The 22,408-nt window shown below is 35.6% G+C and overlaps 2 protein-coding genes across 4 annotated transcripts; one reads left to right on the forward strand and one right to left on the reverse strand.

Annotated features, from left to right (window-relative positions):
• Positions 1-627: 627 nt before the first annotated feature.
• Positions 628-6,740, forward strand: LOC141619111 (heat shock 70 kDa protein 8). 3 transcript variants are annotated; one of them, XM_074436137.1, is made up of 4 exons: positions 638-855; positions 3,343-4,193; positions 4,677-5,591; positions 6,469-6,740. In XM_074436137.1, the coding sequence occupies exons 2-3, from the start codon at positions 3,350-3,352 to the stop codon at positions 5,543-5,545; spliced, it is 1,713 nt and encodes a 570-aa protein (XP_074292238.1). In that variant the 5' UTR covers positions 638-855; positions 3,343-3,349; the 3' UTR covers positions 5,546-5,591; positions 6,469-6,740. The 3 variants fall into 3 exon arrangements, with proteins under 3 accessions (XP_074292237.1, XP_074292238.1, XP_074292239.1); XM_074436136.1 differs by lacking the exon at positions 6,469-6,740 and having other exon boundaries at positions 628-855; positions 4,677-5,725; XM_074436138.1 differs by lacking the exon at positions 6,469-6,740 and having other exon boundaries at positions 3,348-4,193; positions 4,677-5,725.
• An 8,013-nt stretch (positions 6,741-14,753) lies between these two features.
• Positions 14,754-20,573, reverse strand: LOC141619112 (uncharacterized). The gene is made up of 7 exons (XM_074436139.1): positions 20,293-20,573; positions 20,070-20,187; positions 19,875-19,963; positions 19,393-19,439; positions 19,030-19,118; positions 17,359-17,492; positions 14,754-15,609 (listed from the first exon to the last, which is right to left on the reverse strand). The coding sequence occupies exons 1-7, from the start codon at positions 20,377-20,379 to the stop codon at positions 14,917-14,919; spliced, it is 1,257 nt and encodes a 418-aa protein (XP_074292240.1). The 5' UTR covers positions 20,380-20,573; the 3' UTR covers positions 14,754-14,916.
• Between the last annotated feature and the right edge of the window lie 1,835 nt (positions 20,574-22,408).

A 22,408-nucleotide genomic window follows, 5' to 3' on the forward strand; every position in this document is an offset into this window, starting at 1 on the left:
AGGAGTAAAATAGTTGTGTGGGGTTTGGTGATAGGAGAGGGAAATGAATAAAATAAGAGTAAAAGTTCCTAAAAATAGAAAGGGGAACATTAGTTGAATAATCCGTTTCGGGAAAGAGGGAACATTATAGTGACTGGGAGGGAGTATAATATAAAACAATTAATATACACAAATAAATTAAAAATTTATTATCTTATATTTTGAGTGGGTCGGGCGGGTTGACCCGTTTGGAAAAGCTTGTGTCCATGTCCAGCCGATTTACTTAATCGAGCCAGGCTTGTCCAGCCCACGGCCATTTTTTAGAAAAATTTGTGTCTAAGCCCGCTAAAAATAAGAGCAGGAGGGGCCGGATTATTGGGCGATATGACCCATAAACAGCCCTATTTTCATGTGAGAGACCATATATTTCGTCATTTGGGCCCTAACCAAAACAGCTCATCGAAAATAACCCGATAACATCATAAGATAGACCCAAAACTTTATAACCCAATCCAAAATGCACTCTATATACTCCAAATAACCGACCCAAATGAAGTCAAATCTGAATTTATGGACCAACCCAAATACGTACGATTAACCTGTTTTTGTTTTGAATTAGAGTTGTTCATGGGTCATACCGCCCAATAATCCGGCCCATCCGACTCCTATTTAATTTCAGGTGACAGCAATGAAACAAGAGTACAAGAATGAAGTCAGTTCATTTTCCTGGGATCCTCTAGAATTTGACATCAGTCCTGTTTATATATAAACCCGTCATCTTTTCTCCACACTTTTCATTATTTATATATAATTTCACGTTGTTTCTCGACAATACTCGACCCTTCTACTGTTCTACAGCTTCCAACAATCTCTACTGTAAGTACTCCATCTTTTTATAATTTTTGTTTTATCATTTCTGTATTGTTTACAATTTTCTACTAGTTGTTTACTTGTGTAATTTTTTTTATTAATCAATTTTTGTATTGGGTTTGTCATATTTTTTTCGGAAACAGTCTCGTTGTGTTGCTAGCTGCTATAACTAGGTAAGGTTGCGTACATCCGACCCCCTTTCCTGCATTTTGCTTTCTGCTGGCTGTTTTTTTTTTTTTTTGACATTGTTTTATTATTTGGACTACTATTAGTTTGCTGGGATACCAATTAATGTGATCGAGAAGAAAAATTAAGGGTATTTGTACTTTTGTAGTTAGATACGGAGTAATTGAAATTACAATTGTAATCATCACGCAATAAACATGGAGAAAACGGATTACGCATCTGAGGTAGTACCTCAAACCTTGTAGTTTTTGAGCATATACACATTTTTTATGAGCATATTACCATTTATAAATATAGTTTTTGAGCAATATTATATTTTTTTAGTGTAATGTTTTAGTAAATGTGCTCAAAAACTTTATACTAAAGCAGAACTCAAAAACTTTAAAATAAAACTCAGAAAATAAATAATAAGAGTACTACCTCAGATGTATAGTCTTTGAACTGATAAACATGGTTGTTAAAGTATTTATACTCCCTTTGTCCCGCTCATTGGCTTACTTTTTTTGTTCTTTATGAAGAGTATTTTAATAAAAGATAAATAAATGATTGAGACGGAGGAAGTGTCTGTCGACTGTCATTGGGTGGAATTTTGATGGTTTATGATGAAAACTTCATTCAGCATAAAAGGTGGTGTCTTTTGATTTATAGGGAAATTCCAATAGAAAGTGAATTGCGAAAAATTCTTTTCTTTGGAGAAGAACATGCTAGTATGCTACCCTTGATTATGGTATTTGATAGGACTGTGAGTTAGTTGTCATTCTTGATGCAAGGAAAGGGTAGTAATAACGCCACTCGGAAATATAGTTTTCGCACTTAAAAAGCATATTAGAAAAGTTAATCTATCTATTAAGATAATACTCTCTTAAAATGAGTGGCAGGAGTACATTTTTTCTTTGGCGTTATCATTCCCCTAAGGAAATTGGGCAAGTAAGTTAGTTTTATATCTTCTGTCAAGGGATGATTAACTTGCGTTTATAGTACATCTTGAGAAGGGGAGCCTTGGCGCACCGGTTAAGGTGTTGCTTTGTGACCGTGAGGTCACGGGTTCAAGTCCTTGGAGCGGCCTCTTGCCAAAATGGCAAGGGAAGGCTTGCCCCAATTACACCCTTTGTGGTGGGACCCTTCCCCGGACCCTCGCCTAGCGGGGACGCCATCGTGCACGGGGCTGCCTTTTTTATAGTACATCTTGAGAAATGGCATTGTTCATGTTACTGGGGGTATTAGTGGTGGATAATGAATGCTGATTTAAAATTTGATCTCAATTTGTGTGCTATAAATGCGAGAGATGCAGTGTCAGAAAGTTGCTGCGGAATCCTTTGAAACGACTTTTGATACCATGGTTTAGTACTTTAGTTTATTGTAGGTTTATACTCCTATCAGCTACCAGTTGATTGATGTGGGTGGGTTTGTAGAACAGAATTTCGTCAGTATTCTTAGAAGTTCAGATGGTGCCCGCAAGTTGTATGGGTTGTCGAGTTTTGATGACAGTGTGCTAGCCAAGCGGTGAAATTGAATCCGCCTAGGCTCATCGCTGGTTGGCAGACTGCGTGAAAATGATTTATGTGTTTAAGATTGTGTCTGCATTTTTCTGATGGTGGTTGAGTAGTGGTTTGTGTGTCGATGATCTTGTTGATACTAGTACACAAAAATGAGTTATTACGTGTGGTCAGCCACATGTGTTATACGAAGTATAAAATTCCAACATGCACTATGCCATTGGTGGTTGTCTAAGGTTATCCGTGTCGATTTACACTTTTGGCTCAGTACTTGTTTGAACTGCCATGAATTAGAGCCCTAATCATTAATTTCTTGACTGTTCTCGTGGTTTCATATAGACCTAGCTCCATGTTGACGAATGAGCTTATATTCTGAACCTTATTTGGGGACTCCGTTTTTCTGGTCTCATTGGCTAGCCAACCAGTTGGAAATGGAAAATTTATATCTTTACCCGGTCCCGGTGTCTTGCAAGCTTTCTGCTCATCAAGCTTGTGTATTGCTCGTCTCTCTGAATGAACTTTTTGCTTGTATGATGAGTAGACAGTTAAATAGCTGTTCATGAACTCAAATTTGAAAGAACTAATTTTATGATCTGGGAAGTTCATCCTTCTCATTCTATGCTAGTCACTGGCCGCTACATGTCATCGCTATTTCAAATCATGTGAAACTCGTTCTTTGCTTAGTGCTAACTTGGCTTAGACGGAATTAGAATCTAAAGCTGTGTCAAATAGGTTGGACGTGTGAAACCCTTTTCTGTTACTGAAAAAACTCGAACAGATGTTTGATTATGTATTTATGTGAATTCATTAGTGCAGGAATGGCTGAACAAGCATACACTGTGGCATCTGACAGTGAAACTACTGTGGAAGAAAAGCCTTCTGCTTTCCCTGACACTGCAATTGGTATCGATATTGGTACTTCACAATGTAGTGTAGCAATTTGGAGTGGCTCTGAGGTGGAGCTCGTCGAGAACACTAGGAACCAGAAAATAATGCAATCTTATGTGAGCTTCAAAGATGACACCCCTACAGGAGGGGCCAGCAGTCGGCACGCCCATGATTATGAAATTCTGTCTGGGGCCGCAGTCTTCAATATGAAGCGACTAATTGGTAGAGTTGACACTGACCCCATTGTCCATGCGAGTAAAACCCTACCCTTTTTAGTTCAAACCCTAGACATCGGAGTCCGGCCATTTATAGCTGCCTTGGTCAACAATGTATGGAGGTCTACCACCCCCGAAGAAGTTCTGGCCATTTTTCTGGTGGAACTGCGGGCCATGGCAGAACTCCAGTTAAAGCGACCTATTAGAAACGTTGTCCTCACAGTCCCGGTTTCATTCAGCCGCTTCCAGCTGACTAGGATCGAAAGGGCCTGTGCCATGGCGGGTCTTCACGTCCTTAGATTGATGCCTGAACCAACTGCTGTCGCTCTTTTATATGCACAGCAACAACTACAGACTGTGCGTGATAATATGGGCAATGGGAGTGAGAAGGTTGCCCTGATTTTCAGTATGGGAGCTGGATATTGCGATGTTGCTGTCAGTGCAACTGCTGGTGGTGTTTCACAGATAAAAGCCTTGTCTGGTGCTCCCATTGGCGGTGAAGACATTCTTCAGAACATGATGCATTATCTTGTGCCCGACTTGGATGCTAAATTCTCAGGCAAGTTTTTTTTAACACTATATTGCAGAATGTTATACGGCCACCACCACACAGACACAACTACAACAATACCCCAATACCGTAAGGCTTAGATTATGAGGTGGTGTGCCTTTTATTCCCCGACACCCAAAATACATGCGATTTAGTGAACCAGCGCAGATTGTTACAGTTCAGAAATTTCATCTACGAGACACAAAATAAAAAATCTACTATAAGATCACTTTCGACTTTTTGAAAGGATCATCCTCAGTATCATCATAAACAGAATTGCAATCAAGATAACACGAAGAGTAAGCAGAATCAGATTTATTCATATTAATGTTTGAAAACGGCTGAAATATAGGTCACTCCCTATATTTTGCTTTGTTTTGTAAAAGAAATGGCCCGTTTGGTTCTAAAAATTATATGGAGTATGTAATCAAGCTTCTTTAATCGTATGTGTAATGAGATTCTAATTTACGAGGATTGGTGTATTCATTTTAGGCCATGGACTAAATGAGATCAAAGCAATGGCTTCTCTACGAATTTCAACCCAGAATGCTATTCACGTACTTTCCTCTCAAACTAGTGCCAAGATTGAAGCTGACTTGGGAAATGGCAGAATCGTATCAAAGGTTATTGACAGAAAGGAATTTGAGGATGTAAACAAGATCCTGTTCGAACAGATCGAGATTCTTGTGAAACAATGCCTGCACCGTGCAAAGGTAGAAGCTGGTGGTCTCAATGATATAATATTAGTAGGAGGATGTTCCCTGATTCCCAAGATAAGAGATACGGTCAAGCGCATATGTCAGACAGATCACCTATATGAAGGAATAGATCCCTCAGAAGCTGCAGTCCGTGGGGCCGCACTGGAAGGAGCCGTCGCTTCCGGGGTGAGTGACCCGTTTGGAAATCTAGACTTACTAACTATCCAGACCACGCCTCTGAGTATCGGAATTAGAGCAGACGGGAACAGTTTTGTCCCAATTATTCGGAGGAATACAACTGTGCCATCGAGAAAGGACCTGCTTTTCACGACAATTTTTGATAACCAGACTCAAGCCTTGATTGTTGTCTACGAAGGCGATGAGGCACAAATAGAGAAGAACTATCTCCTTGGATATTTTATGATCACTGGAATCCCTCCGCTCCCAAAAGGAGTCCCGGAGATCAACGTGTGCATGGATATTGATGCTTCGAATGTGCTCAGAGTGCTGGCTGGGGTCGTGATTCCTGGTAACCCGCAACCAGTGACTCCAATCATGGAAGTTCGAATGCCAACTATTGATGACGGGCATGGCTGGTGTGGTGAAGCTCTATACAGATCATATGGTTCTAGCTTAGATCTAGTTACAGTACAGAAGAAATAAGAATGCACATGCATGATCTGAGAGCTGTGGCACTTTTATCTGTAAGGTATGTTTTTATGTAATTAGTTTTGAGATGAGTGTAATTTTATATCTTCCGTTATATATGTACTCGTAATTAGTTTTGATGTAAGAAAATGACGGGTTTTATCAATACAGTTCCCTGCTTATGTTACGTCTTGATTAAGTTCAGAATTCATAGGATGCCCTCTGGTCACAGTGGTGGAGCTAGGGGGGGGCTAGCAGGGGCGGTCGCCCCACTGGTGGTTGAGTTTTTCGAGGTTTTAGTTAAATTTTTCAAAAAAAAAATCGAGTGTGCCTTATATTATTACCCATCCGCCCCCCCTAAAATTTTTCGCCCCCCCTAAGCTCAAATCCTGACTCCGCCACTGGTACTGCCTCTGGAGCTCGAAAATGCTCGTTTTAGTATGAAAGCAAAGACGTTGGTTTGACAGGAGACTCCGTTCAGATGACTTGTATTAAACGCGTTCATTGTCCAAACGGGTTTAGATTTGTACTGTTGAGTCTGCAGTCAAGGTAAGTCGAATAAGCTAAGCTGAGCCTGAAATGCATTGTCAAATCGACTTTTATTTGTTATAATGCGATAACTGCCTACTGCAAGCAGGTGCCGAGAGATAAGAATTGACAGGAGTATAGGACCCATGTCTGCATGAATTCAGTTGTCACAGATACATGCATTAGACTGCCCACCCAAATAGTTACAGTACAGTCTCCCAGTACGAAATGAAAGACGTTTTGACAGGAGACTCCGTTCAGATAACTTGTATTAAACACGTCCATTATCCAAATGGCGTAAAATTTGTACTGTCGAGTCTGCAGTCAAGATAAGTCGAAGAAGCTAGCTGAAATGCGTTGTCAACCCGAGTTTAATTTGTTATAATGAGATAACTACTGACTGCGAGCAGGTGCCGGGAGATAAGAAGTGACAGGAGCATTGGACCCATGTCTGCAGGAATTCAGTTGGCATGTATAAGCATTAGACTACCAACCCTGCGCACCCAAATTCAAGGATCTTGTTATCAGATATGTACAACTTATACAAAATCAGATCGTTTTCACGTGCAATCTGGACAACTTTTATGAAGGATCATGGTTCTGGACAAATAATTCAGAGATGTATATGACATGTAATTCAGTGATTTAGAGTACTTGGTACTTCAATTTTTGAAGTAGAGAGTCAAATGGTGAACAGGTGAAGTCATGCTTTATGGATTCTCAACTGAGAAATAATCAAGTAGACTATATATGTTGAACCATCTTGCTCTACATTTACTTTTTTGGCCTAAAAAACTAAAATACTTCTTACGTCTCAATTATTTATTTACTTTGAACAAATAATTGGGATGGAGGGAGCGCACATTTCCAATCTTTAGGATTAGTCATAAAAGGGTTTTTTTAGCACAAATAGGATCCTACATCCAGTTGTATAATGCTCATTATACAACTGGTTAGAATTCGAGCTAATATATAAAGAATTCGAGCTATATATTTTGAGGCTTGAGCTTATGTTTACCCATTCCAACAATTTTTCATATTTTTAGTATATGTTTCGAGTTCTTGGCATTACATCTACTAATGGTGCAACAAAATTTTAATTATATGAGATTTTGAGTCTATAATATATTGACCTCATAAAGGACATGTATGAGGGGGCTAGTGCAAGTGTTCGCACTAATGTTGAGAGAACGGAAGAATTTCCTATTACCATCGGGGTGCATCAAGGTTCCGCACTTAGTCCTTTTCTCTTTGCTATAGTTATGGATGAGTTGACAAGGGATATTCAGGACGACATCCCTTGGTGTATGATGTTTGCTGATGATATTGTGTTGATTGATGAGACAAAAGAGGGGGTGGAGAGAAAGTTGGAATTGTGGAGGCAGACTTTAGAGACTCGTGGGTTCAGACTGAGCATGAGTAAGACTGAGTATTTGAAGTGTCAGTTCACTAAGGTGGCGGGATTGAGATCGACAGAGGCGGGGAGTATTATTTTCGATGGGAATGTTGTTGAGGGTTCGGATTTCTTCAGATATCTAGGATCTATTATTCAAAAAGACGAGGAGTTAGACGGAGATGTGGCTCACAGAATTAAAGCGGGATGGTTGAAATGGAAGAGTGCTTCAGGGTTTCTATGCGATAAAGATATGCCCCAAAGATTAAAGGGAAAATTTTATCGCACGGCAATTAGGCACCTTACTACTTTACGGCTCCGAGTGTTGGGCCGTGAAGCATTGTCACATTCAAAAGATGAGTGTGGCGGAGATGCGCATGTTGAGGTGGATGTGCGGACATACAAGGAAAGATCGGTTAAGGAATGAGGTGATTAGGGAAAAGGTAAAAGTGGCGCCAATAGAGGACAAGATGATGGAAAACCGACTAAGATGGTTTGGCCATGTGAGAAGGAGACCTATGGACGCACTTTTGATTAGGAGGGCCGGAGACTTGGAGAACAGAAAAGGTCCCTAGAGGCAGAGGAAGACCGAGACAGACATGGTTGAGAGTGATAGAGCACGATATGAGAGTTCTGGGGCTTGAGGAGAGTATGGTGACGGAGAGGGCATAATGGAGGGAAAGGATACACGTGGATTTTTAGTATTTGATGTTTTTTGACTGATTTTATTCTTCTCTCCTTTATTACACTTTTTTACAAACCACTTTCTTATAGATTTTACCTTTCTTATAGATTTTACCTGGTTCATTCCGGATCCTTAACTCTATTTCGGTTTTTAAAAATCGTTTTAATCTTTTCTCTCGATTTAAATTTTAAGTTTTTATAAAAGAAAGACGGAATTCGATTTTAAAACTCCTAAGTTTACCTTGACCTCCCATTACATTTTCGTTCTTCCTTTTGTTTTTCATCTTCCCTTTTTTATTCGCATTTTGAGGCGTGCGTTCACCCATGAACGGTTCGAAAGGATGATTCATGTCAGCCGACCCCAAATCATTTTGGGATTAAGGCTCTGATGTTGTTGTTGTTGTTGTTGTTGTTGTTTGAGTCTATATAGAGTCTTTTGATTCTAATTGTAATGTAGAGTTTTTTTGTTGAAATTTTATATACAAACTAGTTTTAAGTTAGTTTTATATCCTTATTGATCTGTTGCTTAACAGTATGATATTAAACCTGACTTGTCAATTATATTTCCCAAGGCTTTTACGAGTCATCTAAGAAGACGAGCTATTACCCATAATTCATGTGTTATTGAACATAGAACTCGAGCTTATATAATAAAAAATTCGAGCCATCAGTCATTAGCCATTGAAGCTTCACCTGATGCGTGACTTGCCAATTGAATTTCCCAAGACTTTTGCAACTCATCTAAGAAGTCGAGCTATTACACATACTAGATGTGTTATTGACAATATAACTCGAGCTTAAATATGAAGAATTCGAGCCATCAGCCATCAATCATTGATAGTAAAAATTGATTTCGATTGAAGAAAGAGAGTTATAATAGTTGATTAAATAAATTAGCAGGGGAGGATGATTAAGTAAGGCATAATGGAAAAAAGATGGATATATAAAGAATTCGAGCCATCAGTCATCAGCCAATAAAGCTCCGTCCACCATTGATGGTAAAAATTGATTAATTTCTTAATGATTTTGATTGAAGAATGAGAGTCGTAATAGTTGAATGAATAATTTAGAGGGAGAAGATGATTAATCTGTATAAGGGAAAAAGATGGAGATCAGTAGTTAGAATAGGGAAGCAGTTATTGAGAAGAGGGATTACGTTTGATTTGTTTTAGGTTTGTTATTTTAGGATTTAATAATTGTATTAAAGAAAGACTAAAATAACCCTGGATGTACAATAGCATTATACATCCAGTTGTATAGTCTATAAACTGGTTTTTTAGTGTTCTTATTATCTACACTTCGCTATTCGAACTAGTGACGAAATCAGGATTTAACATTAAGGAGGCAAGAAATTCAAGCGGGGCGACCGACCCTGCTTCTGAACGGAGACTTTGTTCAGGAGTGTAGGACCCATGTCTCCAATTAGTTTTTTGTTGTTCAACGGGGTGACTGACCCTGTTAATCCCCACTTCACTCCGCTATTCATTTGGACTAAACCTAATAACGCAACCCCATCAACCCTAAAAATACAAATAATACACTACACTTTAGACCTGGCCAAATTGTCGGGTCATCAGCCCGACCCGACCCGGCTCTTTGGTCAACTTTGAGCCGGCTCGCATAACTCGCCCCTTGATCCGCCAGGCCCGTCCCATATACGGGCTGGGTACGGCTCTCGTGTCACCTTTTAGGTAAAATAGGAAAAAAAAAACAAATGAGGCCAGCCAGGCCAACCCACCTAAAACCCATCACGGGTCGAGACCAGGTAACAACCCCCAGCAGCCCGCCCTGCAATATTTACGGGGCTGTTAGGGCTCGGTGAGGTGAGCCCGGCCCGGTCCGACCCGAGCCCGACATGTGGCCCAGCTCTACTCCACTTAGCATGTGAAAGTCTCGGTTTCAAGCCGGCCCGATCAATGTTATGGATGATACCTGAGTACTATCGAAATGGTTTCAACTAGAATTGATCAAATGCGGTTTGAACCAAACATAAATTGGGATCACTTTAAAAATATTTGTCCACGAACAAGTGGTTTAACGGGTTTAGGATGAACTACCAGGCCAAGTCTTTTTAATTTTTCTAAAATGTCTCGTCCGTACCAGCTAACTATGCAGAGTAAACCCGTGAACAACACTATTTCAACCCTCTTTCACAACCACGATATAGTTATATATAACTCGAATTCATCTATGTCAAAAAAATGCTAGATGACAAAACATAAAACTCCAAAGAGGGTAATAACATAACAAATATGTAAACAAATAATTCATCAATAATGAAATACATTGTACAAGTAGCATCAATTGGTCACATAAGAGTGAAGCGTATAAGGCGCCATGATTTCAGTCAATTTTTGTACTGAAATGTTTAGAGTTTTCATTGGATTTTTGGTAAACATTTTACCTTCATCACTTAAAGACAATTTGTTACACGACAAGAACATGCTCAGACAGCCCAAAACAAGTTTGATACTTTACATACTTACATGTGGATATTTCCCTTATTTGACCTATTTAAATTCTCAAGAAAATATTGTTTACATTTCAATTGAAGTAGTATGATTTGATGTTGATATTACAACATGTAAGAAGAATAATCAGAGGTTGGATGTTGCCAAATGGTAGAGGCCAATCATCATTATGGATATAGGACTCGAATTGAATTGGGGTGTAAAATCGTTGATTGGGTCGTAATTATTATGTTCGACGGTTGATTGGAGAATTCTTTTTACTACATGGTATCAGGACGACAGAACTTATGCATAAAGGATTAAAATTGGATTGTAGTTTATTGAGATGAAAAATTATCAATTGGGTCTTAATTTCTGAAGAGCTTTGAAAAAAACTCGAGAAGAACTTAATAGAATCGATCACGCTAGTCCACACTCTCTTAAACTAAGTTCGTCGATGTAATGAAATTAAACTCCTTGTTAAGATTTAGAAGGGAATAGTATTGCATAATAAGAGATGTATATTTGATTGTATCTCATGAGAATACATGACAATATATATAATAGATGACTATACTCTAAACCCTAGACGGTAGCCGTCGTAAACTAAACCTAATAATAGTCGGGCCTAATGGGCCTAATATCCTAATACCCTCCCGCAATCGTAAAGGCAGTAAATAGTACGAACTTTACGATTGGAGAATTACAATAAAACCATAATCAATTAAAAAACGTCTTCATCTCGATCTCTCTTCGGAAAATCTTCTCATCTTCACAGGGTGGTAAGGGGTGCGTATAGGACTCGCTAGACAATTTTCATTGCGTATAGGACTCGCCAGACACTTTTCATTGCGTAACTCGCCGATTTTTCGATGCGTAACTCGCCATTTTTCGATGCGTAACTCGCTTTTTTTTCAGTGCGTATTGGTCTCGCCAGACAATTTTCTTGCGTAACTCGCCAGTTTTTTTCTTTTCTTTTGTACCACCTTGATAAAAAATCGAAAATTTTCTTTTAGAGCAATCTCGATAAAAGGATAAAAACATTATTAGAAGCTTTTTTTTTTTTAGCAAAAAAGAAATCCGGGAATGACAAATTTCGATCAAACGGAAACATATCCATTTGAATGTCACAGAAAGCATATCATTGATAACTTCAATGGATAACTTCAATGGTATTTTATCAAATTGCCATCACCATCAGTGGACGTTTTTTTTTTTTTTTTTAAACAGAAATTATTATTTGTGGTTGAAAATCCTACCGGTGGGTGTAAATTTCCGGCCACCCACCGGTAAGAATGCGGAAGCGGTTTATAGAGACCTCAAGAAGGAGGCTCTGATACCATGTTAAGATTTAGAAGGGAATAGTATTGCATAATAAGAGATGTATATTTGATTGTATCTCATGAGAATACATGACAATATATATAATAGATGACCATACTCTAAACCCTAGACGGTAGCCGTCGTAACCTAAACCTAATAATAGTCGGGCCTAATGAGCCTAATATCCTAATACTCCTCTATGTGTGTGTGGGGGGAGGGGGGTGTTACCAGAGCAGATCATCTGTCCCATTTCATGTCTCATCTTGTGTCTCATTACTTATCCTAATGACCTAATGACATATTAGCATTAAGAGATATAATATTACCATTTTTATTATTTCAAGTATGATGTGTCAAGATCTTAAGGGGATGGGACACAAGATGGGATATAAAAGTGGGACAGGTGATCTCTACTCGGGGGTAGTTGTGTAATTTTCATTACTATGTTGCCAATTTTCATTACTATGTTGGTCTCGGCATAGAAAGAAATAGTAGATAACAATTTATTTACGGGAATACTTATAGAATATATCTGAATAAATGAAAATGACAAAATAAAAGAATAATTCCATTACTATGAGCTACTTTTATTATATACCAAAGCATACAATCTAAAAGACAAATTAAAGGAATTGAAGAATTTCATTAACATGAGCTATGATAGAAGTTGGACTATACCCAAGAATAGAACCATGCATAAATCTCGAAGTTCGATAAAACACACACAAACACATACAAAAACGAGAAGTTCAAATATCCAATAATACAAACAACTATAGTACATACGTGGGTCAATCTAAGATAATGCAAGGCATATACGGAGTATTAAACTTGATTATTAATTAAAGTACTTAATTAAGTAATCAATTATTTCAATAATGTCAAGTTTTCTCATTATCATGTTCATAAATCATAACACATACACTTCGAAGTTTGCAACTATTACATGGGATCTCAAACGATTTTTTAGAACCAAAAATGCACAAATTTATTTGACGGACCTAATATTAAGCTTTGTTAATCATTACTTAATTAAATAATCACTAATTATTTTAGTAATGTCAAATTTTATCACTATATGTTTACACACAGTAGTAAATAACAAGGGAATCGAGATTTAAACTATTGATTTAGTGAGTCAATCTTTAAGACTCAATCATTGAGTTAAGGAGGGTCGCGACTGATAATTTGACGTTGTATTATTATGAAAAACCAGCGGAGTTCGCGTTTCCCCTAGGCATAACTAAGGTCCTTCAATTTTCATAGCACACACTTAAGACATTGCACCTATTAGGTCTTGTTCTTTTCGGCTTATTTTCAGCCCTCATTTAACTCACTTAATTCAATCCAACTCAGCTTATTTCAGCTATATTCATCTTCTCAACAAATTTCAAATCAATTCGTCTCCATTCAGCTCACTTAGCTCAATTGATCATTTCTCTTCAACTTTATTCCGCCCAAAAGAACATGGTCTTACATGATGGAGTTCAAACGATCTTTTAAAACCAAACCTCTCAAGTTTATTTGACGGGCCCGATATTAAGTATGATGATTACTTAATTAAGTAATCAATTATTTCAATTATAATGTCAAACTTTCTCATGATGATGTTCATAAGACACTCGAAAAATGCACTTAAGTTTGATTTTCAAAGCTTTGTCAACGTTACGACCACGCTATCTTATTCCCATGCATAGTTATTTTCCACTAACATGGATTATTATCATATTATTCATATTAACATCCCTCTTGGTACGTTATCTCCCGACCATCTACTCCTTGACTTTTATTTTTAATTAATTAAATTTATTATTCTTGTTCTTCATTAATTGTTCACACGAGTGCATGCTGATTAATTTCTTGATTTGTGTGCCTAGATTTTCTCAGGTAACTTCTTCTTTGACAATTACAAAAAATAATGTACCATGCATGGACTTTGGTTTCAAATTAAGAATAAGTTGTAGCTAGATCATGTTCAAACTAAATAAAATAAGACATTTGTTGTGATTTTAACGGTATTATTTGTCTCGTAAGACTGTTGCTAGCATTGTGTACGTCGATCTTTCGATATATTCGTTGAGCAATATTATTGTATAGAAATGTCTAACACTCGGTCATAATAAAGTTACGATTACATTAGAAAATAACCTTATTTTATAATTTTGTTAGTTTCGATATTAACAAGTCCGACTATTATAAAGTTGGTATATTTACAACGATCCCACAAAATAATTTGTGATTGTTTGAGAAAATTCATGAAGCACATATAATAATCCTAACAAAAACTAATTCGCTATTATATGTCTCGAATATTGTTATGTTTATTCTCATCGATCTCCATCTTTATTTGTACATTGTACAAACTATGTCCTAGATATGTCGAGATATAAACTATGCCACAAATACACTAGATTTATTATTTATTACTCCGTATTATATTATTATTATTACTAGGATAGCTCTTTTTTTTTTTTTGCAAATCACATTAATTAGGTTGAAATATATATTAATTATGTAGAAAATGAGGTACAAAACACGAAATGTGTCAATTGTATAAACTTACATTAGACACATACAGTAACATACAACAATCTCATATCGATTGATCCTCTAAATGAGGTACGAGTACAAAACAAGAAATGTGTCGATTGTATGCCTACATTAGACGACACATATAACATACAACGCTCTCATAGCGATTGAACTTAAAAACAACGTACAAAATTAGACATGTTTCAATTGTATGCCTACATTAGACATATACTCCGTACAATTTACAACGGTCTCATATCGATTGATCCTTCAAAACCGATGTATAAGACTAATTCAGTAATTCATAATACGATTAAACAAAAACATCAGTAAACATTTATAAAATGTCGATTGTTGTTACTTGTTACTTAACATAACAATATATAATGACGATCAAACTTTGTTGATAACAAAATTAACCCAAATATACTTTTTTTTTCCCTTCCTCTATGTACTACTCTTTGAAAACTGCCACGTCAGAACCGTTGCGATACCGACACATGGCGACGACGATGAAATTGACTTGAACCAACAATAGAGATTAACCCGCCAAGTGGAGGCTTCATTTTGGACCGGTATATCATCTCATCATACGCCCTTCTATAAAACTTAAAATAATTAACAAAACCATCTCGAACTTTCTCCTCTTTACCACCCGAGCACGTCCTATCGCGTCGACTAAATGAAAAAGCCGACGCGGTAGGCGTGCTAGGGAGTTTAGCAGCTTGAGCATCAGCATTGTGTGATTTCTGAGGTAAAGGAGTTGAAGGAATGAAGTTCTTTCTTAAAAGCTTATCTCCACCGTTGATTATATTGCCACGTGGCGAAGCGAAAGAGAATGATCTTGCTGTGGGTCCCAGGATGGATGATGACGTGGATGTGGTTATAGTTGGGCCTACTTTGGAGGATGACGTGTCGTGTCCACCTAGAGAAAGGTACCATGGTTTGAGAGAGTCAAAGTGGTGGGCCACTGTGAAGGTGAACCGGGATGATGCAGATGGGCCGATTTTTGATTGGGCTTGGATCGGGATTGAGGTTGGGTCGAACCGGAGTGAGGCGGCTCGAGGGTACATTGAGAAGTCGTTGTAGTCTAGTGTTACTGATTCTTGGTAGTCTGATGAGGAGACTATTGTTGTTACGTTCGATAGCTCGATAAATGGACGTACACCCTGATAAAAAAAAATGAAAAATGAGACGGTGTCATTACGTGGCAATAGTATCGAGACTCAATATCAAAACAGTTGATGGATCCTATAAAAGCATGTTAGTAAAGATTAACGAAAAACTTGTCCGATTTAAATGATATTTACATACTCTAATGAAAGATCGTGTTTTATGATATTTATACAGTGACTCAAAAAAAGAGTAATACTAAATACTAAATAGCATGACAAGTATTTATTTAGGTTGATCTTATACTAGTGGATGGTTGAATTTATTAGCGTATTTATTGTATTAGTTTATCTGATTTATTTGATTTTTTTACATTTGATTATAATACTACTCATCATAGAAAAATTGTACAGAATTTAAAAAATCGGAGTTAAACAAAGGTGACAAGCAAGCATGACAAATTAACAATAATAATGAGTTGACAAATTGACATCTAAAGTTTGAAAAATATTTAAAACAAGAGTCATACAGATTAAGGGCCCTATATTAAAAGTGATAATTTGTTACTAATATAGTGGAATTTTACTATTCTCATATGCTTTCAACTTACAAAATAACAAGCCATATGCACCTCACATGGAAATGTGGGGTAGAAGACTAGAAGGGGTGGGTTTACAAGTTTACAACAAACAATGCAAAAGTTACATGACATGCAAAAACATTTGACTCATTAACCCAAAAAAAGAGCAAGATAATTGAGGTAGGAACATTGAACAGAGTGAACATGGTAAGAATAATAAACAGGATTTTACCTTAGTTAACTTACCTAACCTAACAAATCTTGACTCAATCAGTAATTATTGTTTTATTGGGTAAAACATTTTCAAATTATAAAACGGTTTTATTGTACCTAAATCTGCTTCACGGTGTAAATAAAAGAACTGTCTCACAGTATTGACTAATATTAACCTAGCAAATCTTGACTCGGTAATTACTATCTCATCACATAGGGTGAGACGATTTCACACAATAAAACGGTCTTTTGTTTAGGAAATCGTTTCAGTGTGAAATCATCTTAATACAAAAGATCTCATTGGGTGAGACGGTTTTACACTATTTTTTTTGTGTAAAGGAAGTCACAATAGCGATTTGATGCTGACAAGGTTTGAACTCAGGTCATAAATATTACCGTTCATGACTTTACAAATTAAAGTAGGACGTCTACAAACTGTTTTACATAAAACAGTTATTTTATATGTAAAACCGTCTTATTACAAAGGGACCGTCTCAGAATGTTATGATCTTGACAAGTAGTAACTCTTTTTACCTAAAAGAAGCCTGAAATTTGATCCTACAATCATCATCAAAGGGAAGGTAAATGATGACCCTTTTAAACGGCTATGATTGGCCCATGATTTCACTATCAAAAGTCTTACAGTTTCAAATTAGTTTCCCTCCTTGCTTACTATTCACATTCTACATGTGAACTACTAGAAAAAGCCTTTATATCATCATTGGATTGAATTTCACCTTCTACCCTTATCCTCTCCTTTTTTGTTTTATAAAAGTAACATGTAATTATCTTAATTTTGAATTTCTTCAACAACCTTAGCAACTTTACAACTAATATATGGGACTAGTAAAACGTTTCTAGACATAATTAGTTATATTGGTACTCATGAATTTCATGTTAATTCAAAAATATGTTAGTAGCGGGATGAAAATGTATTGAGAACTGCATCGAATAATAGCGATCAGTTTAGAATTAATAAATACGTCATAGAAGAAGGTAAAATGATAGGTACCTTCCAAAGATAGTTAAAGAGAGAAGGAGGATCAATGACAAAGGCTTTGTGGAGACGACAAGGATAATGCTCGGCCACAATCTTAAGTGTCGGGAGTAATACGTTCATGAAACTTGAAGCCGATCTGAAAAAACCTGACAATTTACACATATTATTAGTTCAATGATCGAACAGGCATCAACTAGCCTTACATGCACAACTTCATATATATTTTGAACCATAATAGAAACTAAAATAAAAGGGGAATGTGACAATGTCGCGATTGCACATGTTCCGAGTATTTTATAAGTCCTCCTCCTTAGTATAGATTGATTGGTATACGGCCATGCATTACTATGATTTACATGAGTTTGAATGTCATCATAACAATATTCAAAGTTCTAATATCCAAATTTCATATTGTGCTTGTAAATTTTCATCATTTACTTTTAAACTCATGTTCATATGAGACGGGATCACAATAAGCTGACTTACTCTTATTCTTATTCTTAAGGAAAGTAGAGTATGTCATTCCTTTTCCAAACCCCAAAACAAGAAACACCCATGATAAAGCCTGAGTAAAATTGACTAATCTTAGTATAGTTTGTACAAATCTCCATGACATTCCACATTTACCCTTGGGAACTCAACTTACTATTGCTATTGGGATGAGTGTGATAGTGACAATTGAAGGGCAATCAATGGAAAAATCATCATAAATCAAAAAAAAAAAAAATTATCCACCCAACAAATTGCTGGGTCTTCCGACACACCAAAGTCTTACTTTTTTGTCCATGTGAGAAGACAAAAAGTGAAGTTTCTGAGAGACAAAAAACAGTGTTTTTGGACATACATTATGGAATAAAATCAGTGGAATTAATAATGTGTCTTCAAAATTTTTATTTAGGCGTGCTCTTTAAAAGATTAAAACAAAATAATAATATCATGCATAAAGTTATAAAAATGTTGCATTATCTATCTAGAAGTATACAAAAAGAAAAGCGAGTTTACTTAGTTAAAGTTAAAGCGTGTTTTTTACTTATTAAAACGAGTTTCAACTGCCTAAGTCATGACACGTAGACGTTAAAAAATAGTTATTCACAGAGTCAGTTTAAGCTGCCTAAAGCTATAGGTTAAAAAGTAAATGTCAGATCAAAAGAATTCGTTTGAGCCAGTTTATATTTATATAAAGCGGGTTTCAACGGCCTAAATCATGACATGTAGATGTTAAAAAGTACAGTAGTTATCAAAAGAATCCGTTTAGACGGTTTTATTTGCAAAAATGATGATTTTGTTTTTCCATTGATCAAAAACGGGTTTTAACTTTTAAGTGTCTAAAGCATGACACATATACGTTAAAGAATACCTATCTAAAAACCCATACAAACGAATTTATACTTATATAAAATTTTACATTATTATCTAAATCATGACATGTAGACGTTAAAAAGTAATTCGTAAATATTAAAAGAATCTATTTTACGATCTTACATGAGATCATATTCCATAGTTCCACAAGCATTGGTAATTAAAGTTGGAGAATTATAAAAAGGTGTATTAAGCCTTATAAACCAGATTCAGCCTTTTTATGAGAGGGAATCAGTGTTATAGTAAATGACGAAACTACCCTTTGTATTCAAATTTTAATCTAGGCGGGAAAGGATGTAAAGCAGGGTAATATAGTAAACTTACTTGCATCAAATAGTATGACAAATTGCTCAACATATCTTGACATTGTTTGTACGGCCACTTCTAGTGTAAATACCATTAAACGAGTAAATCTGCAAATTAAAAAATTTACCAAAAAAAATTAATTAAATAAAATTTTTACAAATTACGGAGTAAGACAGTTTTTATATAGTATGAGACGATTCTTCCGTTGATTAAATTATTAAACAGTGACTTATTACTACAAGTATGTAATAAATGAGCATTTTTATATACTATTTTGTGAATGTGAAAGAACCGTCTCATACAATAAAACGGACTTACACGATAATTATTGGATGCTTGAATTCATATAAAAAAGGGACTAATGAAGGTGACTGTGCTTACAGTTTCTGTGAATGAAACTTCTGATAGTCTTGCTTTATTCTGAAAACCTACAAAACACCAAACAACTAAAGTCTTCACATTTTATTCTCTTACAAAAACTGGTCATTTTCATTAAAGTCAACAAAAGTATATTCTTTAAATTCAAATACGATTGAACTAAAGCAAAATAATTCGATAAAATATTACCAATACGATAAAATTACTATTCTTTAAATTCAAATACAATGAACTAAAGCGAAATAATTTAAAGACGGATTTTTAGATTTAAAGTAAATGTCATTCGATAAAATATTGTCGATATGACAAAATTACTATTCTTTAAATTCATATACGATAAATTAAATCAAAATATGTCATTCGATAAAATATTACAAACATGACAAAATTACTATTCTTTAAATTCAAATATGATGAACTAAAGCAAAATAATTTAAAGACGGATTTTTAGATTGTGAAATAAATGTCATTCGATAAAATATTACCAATACGGGTCGTGATTCCTCATCGTGACCAGCTACATAAGCTAGACCTTCTGCCAACTCTCCAGAAAACTCATCTGCTATTAAATTCTCTGCATTTTTAATCAAAACATTAATATTTATAGAAACGGAAATTTGAGAAATGGAAAGAAAATAGACGGGTTTTAATTAATTAATTAAATTAAATTAAATACGTACCAATGCCAATGGTATCGCGCCACGTAAGAGAAGCTCTCAACTGTTTAGCAGCTTTCTTCACATTTTCACCCTTTACTTTCAAAAACCTCTCAACACAAGTTGTGTTACAAAATTTCTCCTGTTACAAAAATAAACTAATTAATTAATCGACAAATACATTAACCCCGGTGAGACGGTGTCTCAATGGTACTCGCAAATTATCGAAACGAATATAAATAATTACTTGTTTGAGAGAAAGAGGAGATTGTTTTTGGAGTAAGTGAAGAACAGCTTCAACTTTGGTCTTCTCTTTGTTGTTGTTTTTCCCCATTGAAAAATGATGGTTGTATTTGTATGTTAGTTTTATGATGGAATAATTGTTGGATTATATGCCAAACTTCGTTTACACGTTACAAACTTAAAACAATTGAGAAAAAAAAAACAGAGAGAGAAAGAAAGAAAGATGTTATCTGGAGTTTTATAGAAGTGACGCACTTATGAACTGAGGAAATTGAGATTGTGTGTATTTATAACAAGGCTTATCTCATTACTTTATATTGAGTCGGTCTCTCTTAATACGGTTATATATATATCCGTTTTAACGAGTTAAATTTTATTTGAACCGTTTCATATTTACACCAGAGTATCGGTCTTAAACCAAAAGAAAATTATCTCATGACTTTATATTGAATCGGTCTCTCTTAACACGGTTATATGTATATCCGTTTTAACAAGTTAAATTTTTTTTGAACCGTTTCGTATTTACGGCAGAGTATCGGTCTTAAACCAAAAGAAAAGGGTTCTGATGACTTTATATTCAATTGGTCTCTCATAACACGGGTATACATATCTCCGTGTTAACGGGTCAAATTGTACCTCATTTACATAAATTGAACAAAGTTGTTGCTAGTCTTTAAACATTCTGCTTTGGTCTTGTCTATTTATTTGAGCCGTTTTAAGTTTACACTGGATATATGTCTCTTGTAAAAAAAAAAAAAAAAAAGGAATGCATGGGCCCGGGTCTCTAAACGTTCGACTACCAGCTGGGGCGATGATCACTTGGCCACTGCAGCCTCCAGAGGGGGTGGCTTACATGGTCCATGTGGTGGTGCGGGAATGCATGGTCCCGGGGGATTCAAACTCATCGTCATAAAAAAAAAAAAAAAAAAAAAAAAAAAAAAAAAGCTAATATGGACTTTATAATCAGTTCATCTCTCTTAACACATTTATATGTATATTCATTTTAACGGGTTAAATTGTACGGAATAATTCATTTAGACAGATTGGACAATATTTATGTTAGATAATCGTCTCTAAAGAGTTTATATTTAGTCGTATTCATTTATTTAAATCGTTTTAAGTTTACAACGGATATAACCGTCTCAAACGGAATATTATGCTTTATATCATATGATCATGGAACTAACTAAGATTTAAAATTTTAAATGATGTTAGTTTATAACGTCAGTTTTGGGAAAGATCGGACGGTGGAAAATATGGGATTGATATAAAATTAGAGATTTAAGGTACATAGGCTTGATTTTGGAGGGATATATGGCCCAGCCTAGTGCAGTAAAGTGGGAAGGTCACCCGTTACAATCTCATCATTTATGAACTTAGCTTTATTTAATTTGTTTATATTTATTGCTTTTTCATTTTTAGTGATTTTGTGGTTTTGGTAAAATCTGTGTGTTATAATAATGTGACTATTTTGTACTGCAGTAAAAAGTCAAATTTAAGGTAGGCCTGAAATAGAACATGGTAGACTTCACTTGAGTGAAAAAGTCAAATGAAGTGTAGTAAACTGTGTAAAAAGACATGTAAACAGTTGTAAGTATGACAATTTTGTAATGGTTGGCTTTTACAATGGGTTAATCAATACTCATAAAATAAAATGTACTCTCTTAATATTTTCGAAAAATTCACACGGTACTCCTGAAATTTGACATTTTGCATAAAATACCTAATTTTTTTTATTCAGAAAACTTTAAGAGGTCATAACTCATGTTTATGAGTTTAATCGATTATCTTCTCGAGAACTACGATTTGAATAAAAATTATCGTATTTGAATTTGGTGGTTAGAAGTTTTTGTTTCATCTTTCAAAGTACGTATTTTACTATTTTTAATATATTTACGGTAGAAGTTTTTAGGTTCGACCCCAAATTTTTTTTTGGAAAGGATTAGATAACAAGCGATGCCATTTTTAATGGGAGAAGAAGTCTTACAAATCTCTTTGTGCTTTGTCAATCAGGAAGTCCCCTTGTAACGGATATATCCCTCATAAGCTTGTGACGGGTTAAGTATCACCAAATTAGGTATATAAGACAAAAATAAGAGTGTCTAGCAAATTACAAATGG

This window comes from Silene latifolia, chromosome X (genome assembly GCF_048544455.1).
Source record: "Silene latifolia isolate original U9 population chromosome X, ASM4854445v1, whole genome shotgun sequence".
In the NCBI taxonomy this organism is placed as follows: domain Eukaryota; kingdom Viridiplantae; phylum Streptophyta; class Magnoliopsida; order Caryophyllales; family Caryophyllaceae; genus Silene; species Silene latifolia.

Coding starts and splice junctions, on each gene's coding strand:
- LOC141619112 (XM_074436139.1), bottom strand. CDS start 20,379: ATGGGGAAAAACAACAACAAAGAGAAGACCAAAGTTGAAGCTGTTCTT. Junction 20,188..20,292: donor CTCCTCTTTCTCTCAAACAA/GTAATTATTTAT, acceptor TTTTTGTAACAG/GAGAAATTTTGTAACACAAC. Junction 19,440..19,874: donor AGGAATCACGACCCGTATTG/GTAATATTTTAT, acceptor GGTGTTTTGTAG/GTTTTCAGAATAAAGCAAGA.
- LOC141619111 (XM_074436136.1), top strand. CDS start 3,350: ATGGCTGAACAAGCATACACTGTGGCATCTGACAGTGAAACTACTGTG. Junction 4,194..4,676: donor CTTGGATGCTAAATTCTCAG/GCAAGTTTTTTT, acceptor TATTCATTTTAG/GCCATGGACTAAATGAGATC.